Source organism: Oryx dammah, unplaced genomic scaffold, assembly GCF_014754425.2.
Source record: "Oryx dammah isolate SB20612 unplaced genomic scaffold, SCBI_Odam_1.1 HiC_scaffold_29, whole genome shotgun sequence".
Lineage (NCBI taxonomy): Eukaryota > Metazoa > Chordata > Mammalia > Artiodactyla > Bovidae > Oryx > Oryx dammah.
Genome location: NW_024070213.1, coordinates 112,085,981 through 112,102,117, shown reverse-complemented (window position 1 = coordinate 112,102,117; position 16,137 = coordinate 112,085,981). Strand labels below are relative to the sequence as shown.

General features: G+C 36.3%; 1 protein-coding gene across 1 annotated transcript in view; it reads right to left on the bottom strand.

Annotated features, from left to right (window-relative positions):
• Positions 1 to 1,445: 1,445 nt before the first annotated feature.
• Positions 1,446 to 16,137, bottom strand: part of CAPS2 (calcyphosine 2) — a 35,385-nt gene continuing 20,693 nt past the window's right edge. The window contains exons 7-14 of the mRNA XM_040233872.1: positions 15,580 to 15,675; positions 15,398 to 15,491; positions 13,016 to 13,134; positions 11,955 to 12,028; positions 10,248 to 10,402; positions 8,959 to 9,078; positions 5,360 to 5,456; positions 1,446 to 3,597 (exon numbers count right to left, since the gene is read on the bottom strand). Coding sequence (XP_040089806.1) covers positions 3,422 to 3,597; positions 5,360 to 5,456; positions 8,959 to 9,078; positions 10,248 to 10,402; positions 11,955 to 12,028; positions 13,016 to 13,134; positions 15,398 to 15,491; positions 15,580 to 15,675 — 931 coding nt within the window. The 3' untranslated portion in view covers positions 1,446 to 3,421. The remainder of the gene's footprint in view (positions 3,598 to 5,359; positions 5,457 to 8,958; positions 9,079 to 10,247; positions 10,403 to 11,954; positions 12,029 to 13,015; positions 13,135 to 15,397; positions 15,492 to 15,579; positions 15,676 to 16,137) is intronic.

The following is a 16,137-nucleotide window of genomic DNA, read 5'->3' as shown; positions in this document are numbered from 1 at the left end:
ATGAGGGGTACGCGGTTAAAGCTTGAGCGAAGGCACGAGCAACTGAGAACAGTGAAAGGGGCAGACTCCAAAGAAGGAAACCAGAGGACTTGAGACTGAGTGGATATACAGTGTGAGAAAAACGTAGATATCCCTGCCTCGGGCAACCATATGGATGGTGCTACACAATAGGTGTAAATGACTGAATGAAGACATGATCAAAGGAACAGTGACTCCAATATGAAGCATTTACTCTTGACTTAGGACGACATCCAGGCCTTCCCACGTGGCACCAGTGGTAAAGAACCCGCCTGCCAGTGCAGGAGACGTAAGAGATGTGGGTTCAGTCCTGCAGTTGGGAAGATCCCTGGAGGAGGGCATGGCAACCCACTCCAGTATTCTTTCCTGGAGAATTCCATGGACAGAGGAGCCTGGCGGGCTGCAGTCCATGGGGTCGCAAAGATTTGGACACAACTGAAGCAATTTAGCATGGAAGGATGACATCCAATAAATAAGTTGTCCTTAGGAGTTATAGAAACATCAAAATGGGAAGCAGTGATGAGAGCTTTCTGTCTTATCAGTTACTAATACAGCCCACTGGATTCTCCTTCTCTTGCATGGCTTCCAGTATTACAGGCTCAGGTCCTTGTACTTCTTTAAGCACTTTCACTGTCGATGCTTACTCTCGCTGGTCAACCTAGTAGTGATTATAACTTGTCACAGTATATATTTTATTTTGCAAGCTCTATAATCTCATAAATACATGTTAAATAATCTGTAGTTAGCATAGCTTACTTTACACAATTCTCTCTTGAAGTAATGGACTGGTTAGATTTAGAAATCGAAAGTCATTAATAAACTAAGATGTGTTTTACAGCAGCATCATATTATGAATTATTCTAGTGACTCCCCTTGTGCAGAATCACTGGTTCATTAAGCACATATATTCATATACTATATTTGAAATAGGAACATACACTTTTATCTATATTCCAGTTGCTCTATCATACAAATGTATATTCTTTCCTAATTAAATATAGCTAAACATTCCTAAATAATACCTCTTTTCTAATAAAATGTAAATTTTCCCTGAAAATTCTATAAAACTTTAAGTGTAAGACTAGAAACAGTAAAATCAAGATATAGAATTCAATAAACAGTGTGGTTAACTGGAAAAGCAATTCTATGCCATAAACAAGTAACTAACCTTTTAAAGATCTTGCAAACAGTGAAATACATTGAACTATAAACTTCATGTAACATCATTATAACATGTAACAATATTTTAAATTTTATCAAGAGATTTTTTAGAATATAAAGCCTATATTTTAAAATATAATGTCAGAAGTCAGTTATCATGCTATGGATGTTTGAAAATGTAATTTCTATGAAATGTTCTTCTATGAAATTGAATACTGAAGAGTAGATTTTGGTATACCAAAGCCAAAGAAGAATGGAGACAATGGGACAAAAGCAGAATGATTTATTGTGCTACCAATTATAATTTAACCAAATATGTCAAATAACATATTGAATATGTATTTTATAGCTTTATATGGAAATAACAGTGTAAAAAATAAGAAATTAACTATAAAAAGTTACATCACTTAAATATAGGAATCACAAATATTCAGAGAATCTCATGAATATTTATATTAAGAGGTTGGAGGTTTATTTAGGAATAGGCTATCCTATTAGTATGTTAAACCCTAGAAGAATCCTAATTTATAGGGTTTTAAAAGACTACAGTTGGATAAATTTTTCCAAGATAAAGCATGTGACTCAAAAATAGTGTTACAGACTTATTTCTGTCAAAACATCTTCCACCATATTGTTTTAATTGAAATAACTAATTGAAAAAAATTCCAAGGAATAAATAATTTAGCTAGTGAAAAAAGCACTGAAATACTTATGCATACTTTGTTTCTGATTATTCAGTAGAAAGTTTTAATACCTCCTTGAATCTTGAAAAAATACTACTTTAAATTTATGGAGTTCACACACATCATACTTCTGATAATGTTGCCAAGGGTATAGATGAATGTAGTTATATGCCAAAATTTATTTTTTATAAAGTATATATTTTCATTTTGAACCACTTCTTATTTTGCTTGACAGTTTTTTTTTAATCTGTTATCTTAATATATAAAATTTTAAATTATAAACTTGAAAACAACTCTATAAAGTTCTTCTCTCTGTATATCCAAGAAGTGAGAAACATAGAAGAATTCAGAAAGAATGATTGCATCTAACTTTTAAATATTTATTTAGAAAAAAAAAATGTTTCAGTTGTTTAGTATACCAAAAGAGATACTACTTAGAATAGCATACATTCATTTTAGGACACAAATGAACTTTTTACAATTTGGTTAAGGGTTATTAAGTTATCCCTTAGTCCATATAAGTGATAATACACTTCTCAAAATCTTTATTTGATATTCAAAGAAAATATTTCTCTTCCCACTATTGCTTCTAGTTAAATCATACAGATAATAAGAATTACACAGATTTAAAACTGCACAGTTAAAAACCAGAATAAAAGAACAGACAGAACTGGTCACTAGAATAATTACATTGTGCTCTATTGAACAAACAACAGTACATAATTTGGGAGACAAGAAATCATAAGACAGTGCTTAAATAAGCATTTTTGATGTAAACCTCCATCATTCTAAATATTCATGTTACAGAAAATATCTATAATCACACTGCATGGAAACTTTCTTTTGCAGATCCTTTAATTCATTTAACATTTTCAGATGTTTGAAGCAAGCTGAATTAATCCAGTCTCATAGGCTTTAGGCCTAAGTCTAATTCACCAAATTGAGAATGGTGTCAATTACATTTTGGGGAATAGGTAGCAAAAAAATCAGTGGGCAAGAAATTGGTTTCACATATCTGCTTTCCTATTGTTTGATACAGATGTTACTTTCCTATGAAGGCTAATAAAAATGACCTCTAAAATATATTCAAGATAAGTAATAAATCAAAAAGACAGATCAATGAAGTGAAGTCGCTCAGTCGTGTCCGACTCTTTGCGACCCCATGGACAGTAGCCTACCAGGCTCCACCGTCCATGGGATTTTCCAGGCAAAAATACTGGAGTGGGCTGCCATTTCCTTCTCCAGGGGATCTTCCCAACCCAGGGATCGAACCCCAGTCTCCTGCATTACAGACAGACGCTTTACCATCTGAGCCACCAGGAAAACCAAAAAGACAGCTCATTAGAACCTTATAAACAGGTGAGCATAGGCAGGCACGTGTGTGACTACACGTATGCCCTTCCATCTGTCTTTCTGAACGCTTCTCCTTCCAAGCTCAGCTTCTTTAGAGCACAACAAACAAAGAGAATAAAGAGAATCGTAGAGATATACATTCTGGGGTTTGATACTTCACATTCATCTCTCCATGCTTAGTGCTGGTGACATATTCATTTAAAAAGCTAAATCCCCCAAGGAGTACATAAAACACTGACAAAATCTTCATCATCTACTATCCCTATACTTAGACCTTCATAGTAATCTTCAAATTCACCATATGACACCTCATCAGACTTGCTGCAGGCATCTTGTAACGTCTCTAGAAAAGATGATTTGATTTCTTCCTCTGTGGAGTGTCCTGTAAAATAGTACTGACTATGAAACCACGTCCTTAACAGTCCAGTAAAATGGCTGATGATAAATACTTAAGTCACCTGATGAAATCTTTTCAGCAATTTGAAATCTTATGTCAAACTACCCATCAATTTATTTGAACTTTTACTTGCATGAACTAGAATTTAATGATGGAGACTTAACTATATATTTGTTGCATCTTGTATCCTATATATGTATGGGCAAAATAACAGTTACTACTGTAGATATTTTTGTATTTGTTCATGTTTTACAGAACTCAGTTTCATTCCCAGTAGAAGTGAGGAAAGAAGAAACCAATTTCTATGATATATAGGCTGTTAACACAGTAATGCAATGTGTGAAAGGCATTAGTTACTTTATGAAGCAGTTACTCATAACTGCAACTAGAAAATATTACTAGGATTCATGATTCAGAGGCCAATGAACATCTTTGCTGGAAGAACTTTCAGTTGATTAAATCATTCTAGTTTAATCTCTGACATTAAGTAGGCTATTTCTACTGGTGGGTTATATTGAACATGTTTAATTTTAAACTATGCTGCTGCTAAGTTGCTTCAGGCATGTCCGACTCTGTGCGACCCCATAGACGGCAGCCCACCAGGCTCCCCCATCCCTGGGATTCTCCAGGCAAGAACACTGGAGTGGGTTGCCATTTCCTTCTCCAATGCATGAAAGTGAAAAGTGAAAGTGAAGTTGCTCAGTTGTGTCCGACTCTTAGCGACCCCATGAACTGTAGCCTACCAGGCTCCTCCGTCCATGGGATTTTCCAGGCAAGAGTACTGGAGTGGGGTGCCATTGCCTTCTCCGAATTTTAAACTATAGGAAGATACTATTGAGAATCACATATGTAAAAAAATTGTAATTCTTTAGTTTGCTATTTAAAGTGAGAGGAAAGAACATCTAAGTCATCCTTTCTTAAAATTCATTTGATTTTTAAACTTAGAACAATAAGCTATTTAAATAAGTATCTCTGATTGTATTATGACTGGTTAAAGGGAAGGAGTGATTTCAGCTTAACTACCTTTTTCTTTAAGCAATTTTTGTATTTTCAAATTTTGATAGACATATGTATGTTTATTCCCTTATTCTGCCTTAAATCTTCAACCATAAGCAGACAATAAAACTCAGAGGACTTGCTCATGTAATTATCTGTTCTCTCAACCTATTGTGCTCTAACTCAAATTTTAGTCACTATCTCAACAGGAAATAGTTAACCTCAATTATAAACGTAAGCGAAAAAAACAAGTACAAGTAACAGACCTATGAATTTTTAAATGAAGAAGCTCTCACATTTCTGGTTTAAAAAATAATTACTTCCTCTGTTATTGGCCTCAAGTCCATGCTATAAATTAATATAGTTCATAGATACACTATTATTAACTCACATTTTTGAAATCTAATGCATTTTTTCTTTGTTTAAACTTATTTTAATTGGAGGCTAATTGCATTAAAATATTGTGGTGGTTTTTGCCATACATTGACATGAATCAGTCACAAGTGTACATGTGTCCCCCATCTCGAACCCCCTCCCACCTCCCTCCCCATCCCATCCCTCTGGGTTGTCCCATGCACCAGCTTTGACTGCTGTTTCATGCATCAAACTTAGACTGGTCATCTATTTCACGTATGACAATATATATGTTTCAATGCTGTTCTCTCAAATCATCCCACCCTTGTCTTCTCCCGCAGAGTCCAAAAGTCTATTCTTTACATCTGTCTAATGCATTTTGACTTGTAGCAGTTACCTGAAATTACTTGAGGATGCATCTTTGCACAATAACATTTTCTTATGTCTATAATAGACACACTGCCTGTTTTGTTAAAATCCAGTTTCATAAAGGCCTAAATAAAGAGAAAAGTGTTATTTTTTCCTATGAAATCATTGGAACCTAATTTTCCATTCTGCAGTAGGCTATTTTTGAGTTCTAAACAAAGCAGTTTAAAGTACTAAACTGGAATATGAAGGGAGCATCATGAATACAGGGAGAAAGATACTGGAGCAAGATATTAGGTGACCTGCACTTAAGCATTAGTTCTACCACTTTCTAGCACACTGACCTTGTGAAAGTAACTTAACCTCTGTTACCCTGGCTTTCCTCTCTTTAACACTGAGGAGTTGGGTAAAAACCTCCCAGTAAAGAATCTGCTGCAATGCAGGCGATGAGGGTTTGATCCCTGGGTCTAGATTATCTCCTAGAGAAGGGAATGGCAACCCATTCCAGTATTTTTGCCTGAAGAATCCCATGGACAGGGGAGCCTGGGAGGCTACAGTTCAAGGAGACGCAGTCAGACATGACTAGTGACATAAGCATGCCTGCACACTAGGAGTCACATGAAGTTGATAAATGGCCGGGACTCTTTTGATTCAAAAAGTAAACTCAAAATATCCTATGACTAAAATCAATGAGAAAATGAAGTGATTTTTTAAGTGGATTTTGTTACTCTATTTCCTGAAACTTAACACTGCCTTTTGAAATGCTAGTTGCTTTACTGCTCCTTTAATTCAATGCAATCCTGTGGATCATAAAATGTATTTTACTGAGAAAAGGAGTGTATCCACTGAAACACACAACAGACCCAAAGCAACATCCCACATTTTGCAGATGAGTCAAAACTAGAATGAAGTTTGTTTATTTACAATGATGTCACATATATATGGTACCTCTTATAGGCTAAACTGCATCCTCCCCAAAATGCATTTGTTGAAGCCCTCAATCCAAGGACTTCAGAGTGTGACTGCAGAAGATGGAGTCTTTAAATAGGGGACTAAGTTAAAATGAAATCATTAGAGTGGACCCTAATCCAGTATTTCTGGTATCCTCATAAGAAGAGGAGATTAGGACACAGACAACACAGACTGAGAGACTGACCCACAGAACACACAGTGAGAAGACAGCCAATTAACTACAAGCCAAGGAGAGCAGCTTCAGAAGAAACCAAACCTGATGACACCTTGATTTTGGACTTCTAGTCTACAGGATTGTGAGACAATAATTTTCTGCTATATAAGTCATCCCGTGTATGGTATTTGTTGTGGTAACACTGGCAAACTAAGTTTACTTTTGCCTATTCCCTGGATTTAGAAAAGGCAGAGGAACCACTGATCAAATTGCCAGCATCTGCTGGATCATTGACAAAGCAAGAGAGTTCCAGGAAAACGTCTACTTCTGCTTTATTGACTACGTCAAAGCCTTTGACTGTGTGGATCACAACAAACTGTGGAAAATTCTGAAAGAGATGGAATACCAGACCACCTGACCTGCCTTCTGAGAAATCTGTAAGCAGGTCAAGTAGCAACAGTTAGAACTGGACATGGAACAACAGACTGGTTCCAAATAGGAAAAGGAGTACGTCAAGGCTGTATATTGTCACCCTGCTTATTTAACTTATACGCAGAGTACATCATGAGAAACGCTGGGCTGGAAGCAGCACAAGCTGGAATCAAGACTGCTGGGAGAAATATCAATAACCTCAGATATGCAGATGACACCACACTTATGGCAGAAAGTGAAGAGGAACAAAAAAGCCCCTTGATGAAAGTGAAAGAGGAGAGTAAAAAAGTTGGCTTAAAACTCAACATTCAGAAAACTAAGATCATGGCATCTGGTCCCATCACTTCATGACAAATAGATGGGGAAACAATGGAAACAGTGAGAGACTTCATTTTGGGGGGCTCTAAAATCACTGCAGATGGGGTGATTGCAGCCATGAAATTAAAAGATGTTTACTCCTTGGAAGGAAAGTTATGACCAACCTAGACAGCATATTAAAAAGCAGAGACATTACTTTGCCATCAAAGGTCCATCTAGTCAAGGCTATGGTTTTTCCAGTGGTCATGTATGGGTGTGAGAATTGGACTATAAAGAAAGCTGAGCGCTGAAGAATTGATGCTTTTGAACTGTGGTATTGGAGAGAATCTTGTGAGTCCTTGGACTGCAAGGGGATCAAACCAGTCCATCCTAAAGGAAATCAGTCCTGAATATTGACTGGACGGACTGATGCTGAAGGTGAAACTCCAATACTTTGGCCACCTAATGCGAAGAACTGACTCAAAAAACTGAAAAAGACCCCGATGCTGGGAAAAACTGAAGGCAGGAGGAGAAGGGGACGACAGAGGATGAGATGGTTGGATGGCATCACCGACACAATTTGACTAGGCTCCAGGAGTTGGTGATGGGCAGGGAGGCCTGGCATACTGCAGTCCATGGGGTCACAAAGAGTCAGACAGGACTGAGCGGCTGAGCTGAACTGATTCCCAGGACTGAGGCCTATGAAGGAGACAGCCCTTCAGTTTCTGTTCCTGACACTCACATCCGTCACCAGGACAGGTAAGGCAAACATGGATGCAAACGTATAAGTATTATGTGGTTAATTTGACATAAGGCTTTTATCTTGCCTTTTGACCAGTCAAGATATAGATTTTTATATTTTCCATTTGTGCCCAATGTAATTGTTCAGACTACTCTATACACAGTATCTTTGTTTCAATACGGGATATGTATACATTTCATATTAGGTACATGTGCAAAAGAAAAACTTCACTTTCAAAAGTATGCTCTAAAAATGGCTACTAGAACCAAAGTAATATGTTTTCTCCTATAAACTCATGGCTCTTTTTTAAAATTATTGTTTAACATGGTCATTTTCATCTTCATTTTAACGTTTAGCAAGCGTATTTTGAAAGTAGAGAAACATCTTTTAGTCATCATGCAAGGGTCATATGCACTGAGCTCGGACCCTTGGGCTGCTCTGATGGTAGCGATCTTACATGTGTCATCTTAGACCGCTCTGTGAGGTGAGAGGCTGAGGCTAGGGGGATATTTAATAATTGATATAGACATACAGCTTATATGGAGCCAGAAATTTATGGAATTAACAATTTGTAAACTGAAATTTAATTTCAGATTTTCTTTTCTTTTTACAGTATTTTCCTTAAACATAGGTTGTCTTGCTGTATAATGGGTAGATTTGTACATGTATGTGTGTTTTTGTGCTTTACTAAACCCACAGTACGCTGCAAGGAAAGGGATTTAAAACTTTTTCAATGGTCATTCATTAAAGATTTAAGAATGAACCTAACAATCTATTAAAAGTAACTATTTGGCTTCCCTGGTGGTGCAGAGGTTAAAGAGTCTGCCTGCAATGTGGGAGGCCTGGGTTCGATCCCTGGGTCAGGAAGATCTCCTAGAGAAGGAAATGGCAACCCACTCCAGTCTTCTTGCCTGGAGAATCCCATGGACGGAGGAGCCTGGTGGGGTACAGTCCACGGGTCGCAAAGAGTCGGACACGACTGAGCGACTTCACTTTCTTTACTTTCACTAGAAAGGTTACTTTACAAAGTTACCTTTCGAACAAATGATTTCCTATATTCATTCATTTCACCAATTACGGCACGTTTGAATTCTCCGTAATCAGCCCTGCCATTGCCACTGTTATTTAGGATTAGCCACAAAGACTCAAAATCCTAGAAATAATCAGAGAGAGATTACTGTTACACCTTTAAGTTACATATGGCCACGACTCTAATCATCATAGTATTTTGTTATATCTTTTGTTATTTCTTATGTTTAGGGCTATACCTAGCCCTAAGCAAGGCAGTAGACTTAATACGGAAATTCCAAAAAGTCGCATATAAATCCAATCCAAGGTACTAAGAAAGCTTATTTAGAGGAACCCTGTAATGGGGATAGTTCCATAAAGTTAAGAAACACTTAAGAGTGGTAATAAATCAAGTGTATCATTTTAAATTTATTCTTTTCAATAAAAATGCTACCATTTACTTGAATTTGACCATTTAATTATTTGTAATGTATTATATCTGTGACAATTAAGAAGTCACTTTACTTACTGGAATGCCTCCAATAGGATGAGGACCGCTAATAACACGAGAATATATATGAAGTGGCAAAAAGAAAACATTTACATTTTGCATAAATGGTATAGAGAGGATCAGGGTTCGGATAGGATGCTCCTTTAGGTGGAGGTGTCAGTGAAGTGCTCTGAGTAGAGAAAACCTGAATGGTGAGAAAATCCAGCCAGCAGACGCAGAGATTGGCTGGACCTCCAGTCACAGTGGAGGGACCGAGGGGTGTAAAGGCTTTGGGGCAGTTCCTGGAACGGTCACGGCATGTCTCCTCTTGAAGCCTTCACACAGGCTTCTCCCTTTTCTCAAGCAGCCAGTCTGATCCATGCTCCTCCTCCCCTCGTTTGCCTAATCCCTCCTCATCCTTCAAATCTCAGTTCTGATACATACCCACTCCAGAAATCCCATGAACTTCCTTCTCCATAACCTGGCTTGCAATTTATCTCACATGTTCCGAAAGCATTCTCTCTTTAACACTTACCATGCTTTTTCTGTAATCATTTATATCTTTCTTTTGATTATAAAGACCTTAAGACTACAAATATGTCTCAGAGTTAGAATAATGCCTGCTTATTAGGTTCTGAATAAGCATAGGAAGGAGGGATAAATGCTGACATTTAAAAAATCAACAGGATTTTCCTGTCGGCTTAATACTGATAATGAGGCATAAAGAAGGAGACAAATGAACTACAAAAACTTCAGTAGAAACGTGAATAAGGCCACTTAAGAATAATAGTCACTCACTGCAGAGAATTATCTGTGGTACCTACGTTTTCGGACACTTCTAAGCGAAATAATTTTAGAGCTTGCTTAAAATCTGCCTTATCTAAAAGTCCGTTTCCTTCTTTGTCCAGTTGTTGAAGGTATTTTCCCAATCCAGTCAAAATGCGAACACCTCTTTTACAAAGTTGTTCTTTCAGCATGTCTGTTTAGGAAGAAGAGTGATGGAAGCTAATTATCCCTATGCATACATGAATCAAGTTGCAATTGTCTCTCTGGTAAAAAAAAAAAAAAAAAGTTGATACATCTGATATAAGGGATGTGAATATGCAACCAGATCATATGTATGGCTGACAAAAGGCTTTGAAAAACAGAATGCTTTTAGTAAAGTGGGTAATATACAAAATCACATGTAAAATATATCAGAGCTATAGCGCCACTGTGTGGTAAGAGTGTTATATTTTAAATATAGGAAAATAATGGTTCACTTTATCAGCATGAAAATAACCTAAGCGTTACAAATAAAATCTTCATGTCTAAAAAATCTTCTCGGCTTCCACTTCACCTGATGAGCCTATGTTTTTAATCTTTTTCCTCTTTCTTTGTTGCTACCAACTGAATTACAAGTTTTTGAGTGATCTGCCTGACAGTTTATCAGTTCAAAATTTCTAAAATTGTTTGGAATCTTCAAATTACAGCATATATTTAATAACATCAAAGCTTTAGAATACTATCCTATACTTTTACACTTAAAGTAACCCTTTTTGCTAGGAATTTATAACAAGTTTTATCCCTATGCCCATTCTCTTTGTGGGACAGATGCAGTTTGTACCATCTTCACTTAAGAAAATATAGGTAACTTTACCAAAGCAGTTACTAAATATAATGCATTAGAGGGAAAAAAAAATGTCACTAGATACAAGGGTGACAAATCATACTGATCACGATAGAATAAACTTTATTAACAATAGCATCAAGGATATTTCAGAGATCAAATACCAATCCTAGACAACTTTTAAATCTGCTTTTAGCCTTGTTACCCCTATATCGTCCTTATATGATAAATAAGGACTTACCAAAATTTATAAATTATGTGTTGACTTCTGTGATGACTGGTTTAATGCCTTCCTGCCTTCTTGACTATGAGAGTCAACAAAGGGTTTGTCTATTTGAGCCTCATAAACTGTACTAATTACAAGAGTGGACTCTAGAAACAAATCTTTAAAATATTTTAGTGTACAAACCTATATGTATTTCACATATTACCTACAACAACTCTGAAATTAATAAGAGGTTATTATACCCATTTTAGACATAAAGAAAGAGGTGCAAGAGATATACACAAAGTCATATGTCTCCTGAATGGAGAGTCCAAACATGGCTTCCAGTCTAGTATTTTTTTCCTACACTAGGCCACCACAAATCTCTTTATGATACCATAATATATAAAATGAGTACTACATAGTAAAAATCACATATCCATTTCATAGATAAAAACCACACCATCTAGTGCTTTCTAAAATGTTTAAGTTCATAAATGATATAATACTAGTTATTCAGTTAGACTCACTGAAGTAGGAGAAATTCTAAAAATATTTTAAAATATGTATTTGTGTATAAAATAAAAAGACAGGAAGCAAATAGGCAATATAAATGAAGTGTCATAAAACTAAGTAATATCTGGAAAATAGTGCTTTACTCTTTACAAAGAAAATGGTTGAAAATTAAATCTATTTGAGTATAGCAATGATACACACCTTGAATGGCCTTGAAAATCATCCTATCATTAGCTTCTTCACTGGTTACATCATCATTTTCCACAGACTCAGTTCTGCAATTGACATGTCCATTGTAATACAAATATACTGTTTTGCAGTCTTAGTATAGGAACTCTAATATTTCCCTGCTTTAGATTCAAAAAATTCTCAAAGAAAGATAGAAGAGTACTTAGAGATTAATCAAGTCTCCCACCTTTGCTTGCTGCTTTAATCCTGAATATGCTAAATCAAAACTAAAATCCTTATATCTCCCAAGAACTACCTTCAAGCATTATATTCAGTTTTATAATTATTTCAATCTTCTTTTTAAAAACTTAATTAAAACTATTATTTAAAAGCAGTTTTACCTTTAAATGTAAATATGCTATTTTAAAAAGCAAAAAAAAAAAAATAACACAATAATATTGAACAATACAGTAAAAGACAATAAAAGACAAGCACAGGCTTCCTTATAGGCAATTTATGGCAAATGGCCTCTAATGCACTGATGGTACACCAGTTACTGTATTTTGACCAAAAAACCACTCCACAAGAATAACATAAATATTTTCTGTGATTAAAAAAAAAAAAACTCATTAAAAAAAATTCATTTAAAAGCTTTTGATTCATAGCATTATTTTTTCACTATGTATATTATCAATCAATGGTCCACAAGCACGTGGGACCAAGATTTTTTAGTGATTAGAAATAGCACCACTCTAAAAACGTGGGAAAAGTTATTATATTATACTGTATCTCATCTTTTAAAATGTATTACTTTGGTAGCATTTACTAAAATTAAAATGTTATAATATAGGCAAATTATTTAAGTACTTTAACAAACTTAAAATGGGACATCTTAAATCTCCATTTGATTGTAACTGTTCCCACACATAGAGTGTATTTGAGTACAAGATATAGCACATTAAATAGACATGTATAGCTATGCTTTATATTTTAATATAAATCTTAACTAAAACAAACACTCTGATATAGAATCTCACTTTGATATAATAAAAAATAATAATACCTCTAAAATGACAAATGCATGTGTGACTTACTTGAGAGAATCCAAAGCTCTCCAGTCAACATTTGTGATTCGAAGTGTAAGCACTGTGTTTTCTTTTATACTTTCTGGAAGTCTGGGATGATCAGAGCTCAAAAATGTCAAGTTTGCACCCTAAGGAAATTAACAAATGAATTATTTTAACTATGAAGTATATAAGAAGTAAAATGCAACTAATAGTAATTTTAAATATTCAATTTTGATTACATCTGATATAGTATACTTTTTTCTAATAAATAAGTATATTGAAAGAATGTTTAGAAACCACACAGGCTTCAGGAAATAATATAGGAAAATAAAATTAATTTCACAATTTCCCAATTAGAACAATCTTAGATGTAACAATTGATGTGAAAAAAAAAAAAGAATAATTCCAGTTTTTTTTTTTTTTTAAGAATCAGAGGAAAAAAGAAAAAATTATCTCCATGGAAATTATGACACTCCAAAATACAGAAATAGAGCCACTGGTCTGCAGAAAGATGTGCTTCAAGCTGATGAACTATGACAGACTCATTATCCTCCTTCACCTGGTACTTTTAATGTGATTGCGTGTATTTATTCACGGCTGTGCAGGGCCTTCGTTGCTTTGTGTAGGCCTTCTCCAGCTGCAGAGAGTAGGGGCTACTCTTTGCTGCAGGGTGCAGGCTGCTCATTGCAGGGGCTTCTCTGGCTACGGGGAACGCAGACTCTAGTCACGTGGACTCTGGTAGCTGTGGCCTGTGGGCTCTACAGTGCAAGTCAGGAGTGGTGGTGCAAGGGCTTGGTTGCTCCATGGCATGTGGAATCTTCCCATACCAGGGATCCAACCCGTGGCCCCTACAGTGGCAGGTGGGTTCTTATCCACTGCTCTACCAGGGAAGTCCTCTTTCACCTGGTATTTTGATAACAAATATTACATAAATGTTAAACTAAGCTTAACCTGTTTACAGCATCAAGGCTTTGGTGAAAAAATTCCCCTCGAAAATCCTTCATCCAAACTTAGAAAATTGTTGTTATTTTAATTTCTGAGTTTCTCAAATACAGTCAAATATAAATAAACACAAATTTAAAATAATATGCTTAATTATCTCTTTTGAAAATCAAGGAAGAGATTTCTCTCCTTTTTCCTACACCATTTACTTTAGAAAACTATAAGTACTTTCTCCACTCTTGGACATGTATATAAGTTCTCTTGAAATTATTATGTAAACAATAGAGACTATTTGATATGTGTAATGTAATTCAATCCAATCTGGTCCTTTGTACTAGTCTTCAATCCGTTCCCCAGACCGCAACCAGAGAACTCTGTCTAAATCACAAACCTACTAATGCTACCTCCTTTCATTCCATCCACCTTCTTACCTTTCAGTGACTCCCCAAGACATTTTAGATAAGTCTTTAACAAAAGGCCACTCTTAGTAAGTTCTCATTTGTCTCTTGCCAGTCCCTACCTTGAAGTCGAGATCAGTAGGACTGAACTCCTTTCAGTTCTCAAAAACAGCCATGTCTTTGGAGCTTTTGTTCTCTGCATGACCTGTCTCCTCGCCTGAAAGCCTTGCCTCCCCTCTTCCATCTACACATCATCGCCTGCCTACGTCCGGGTTGGGTGGCACTCCCTGAAGAAGCTTCCTTCGACTCTGCAAAACTGGGTCACTGCCCCGCCTATCTGGCCCTCTGATCTCTTTCCCGTTAGAATATAATTCCCACAAAAGCAAGGATTCTTTTCAAGTTATTTATAGTTCTATTTCCAATGCTTAGCCTATGAGTGTATGTTTTGTATGAATGATCATTGTGGGTAGTGAGATAACATGACTGTGATCATTTCAAACTTCAGAGCACTCTACAGCTTCTAACATTACGTATGATCATTTCACACTAAGGAATCCTTGTGATATGCCATACACCAGGAGTTGTGCCAAGCAGGGAAATCACAGGAAAGATGAGCTAAGCAGGAGATCTATGACAGCTCCAGAAACCAAGCACTGCTCTGCGTGGAGAAAAATGTATATCCCCAGAAGATAAGCCTGCATTAGGTGGAGAATTACTCCTGGTTCTATTGAAGTAGCCACTGACCCAGTGGTACAGCCTTTAAAAGCACCAAAACACCAGCTCTCTGGGGCTTCCATTGCAGGATAGGCTTGGGGGGAGGGGCGGTGGAGCTGAGTAGGCTCACAAGGAATAAATGCTATGCTTAGATTCAGACCATTGGGATCTGGACCTGAGAGGCAACCCCTCTCCTAGAGAAACATCAACCATTAGCCAATATATAAATGCCCCTGCTCAGGAAACAGGGAAAAGAAGAAACTGGAAACTAGAAACCCTGCTCCCCGAGCCCCACAGGATCCCTCAAAATCCAACACCAAGCAGAAAAACATGAGCACACACACACTCAACTTACAATATAAAGATCACCAAGTTGGTACTGCTTTCCTTTTCTTCGTCCACGCTGATGACAATAAACATTTTTTTGAATAAAAGGAAGCACATTTGTTCTAGAGGTTAAATGACAAAAATGTGAAATTATGCAGCTTCTCTGGGAAACAGTCATCTTGAGAGCTGTAACGATCTTTAACGGCATACCTATTTTTCCCAAATTGCCGATACTCATAAATTGTAAGGGACTGGTCATGAGTGAAAAAGAATCCGACCAGCTCTCTGCAAGCATCACGTCCATTTCTAGAAAAAGAAAATGGTATCAAAGATTTTCAAATAGGATACTTTTCATATTTAATGATAGATGGATTCAATGTGTCAAACAGAGATACCAGGATTTGCTCAAATGTCTGGTTATGGGAAACCACAAGGAAACAATGACAGAGCTTGCCGAAGTGTCAACTTAATTCTGTATGGATGGAGAAAAAAGCTTTACCTTATACTAATATGAATATGGGTATATTACAATGTAGATTACTAATTTGGCTTAGACTTTTAAGATAGTGAAAGACATTTAAAAAATGTTGAGCTTGCAACAAGCCACAAGATAGATATACATTTATTACCTTTTGTCATGGAAATTTTAAAATCACTGAACAAATATGCTAATTTTTAAAAAGCCACCTTACCTTTAACATTCATGAAGAACATCAAGTAACATTATGTGTCACTGGCAGTTTGTAAGACTAGATAACAGATTAAAGA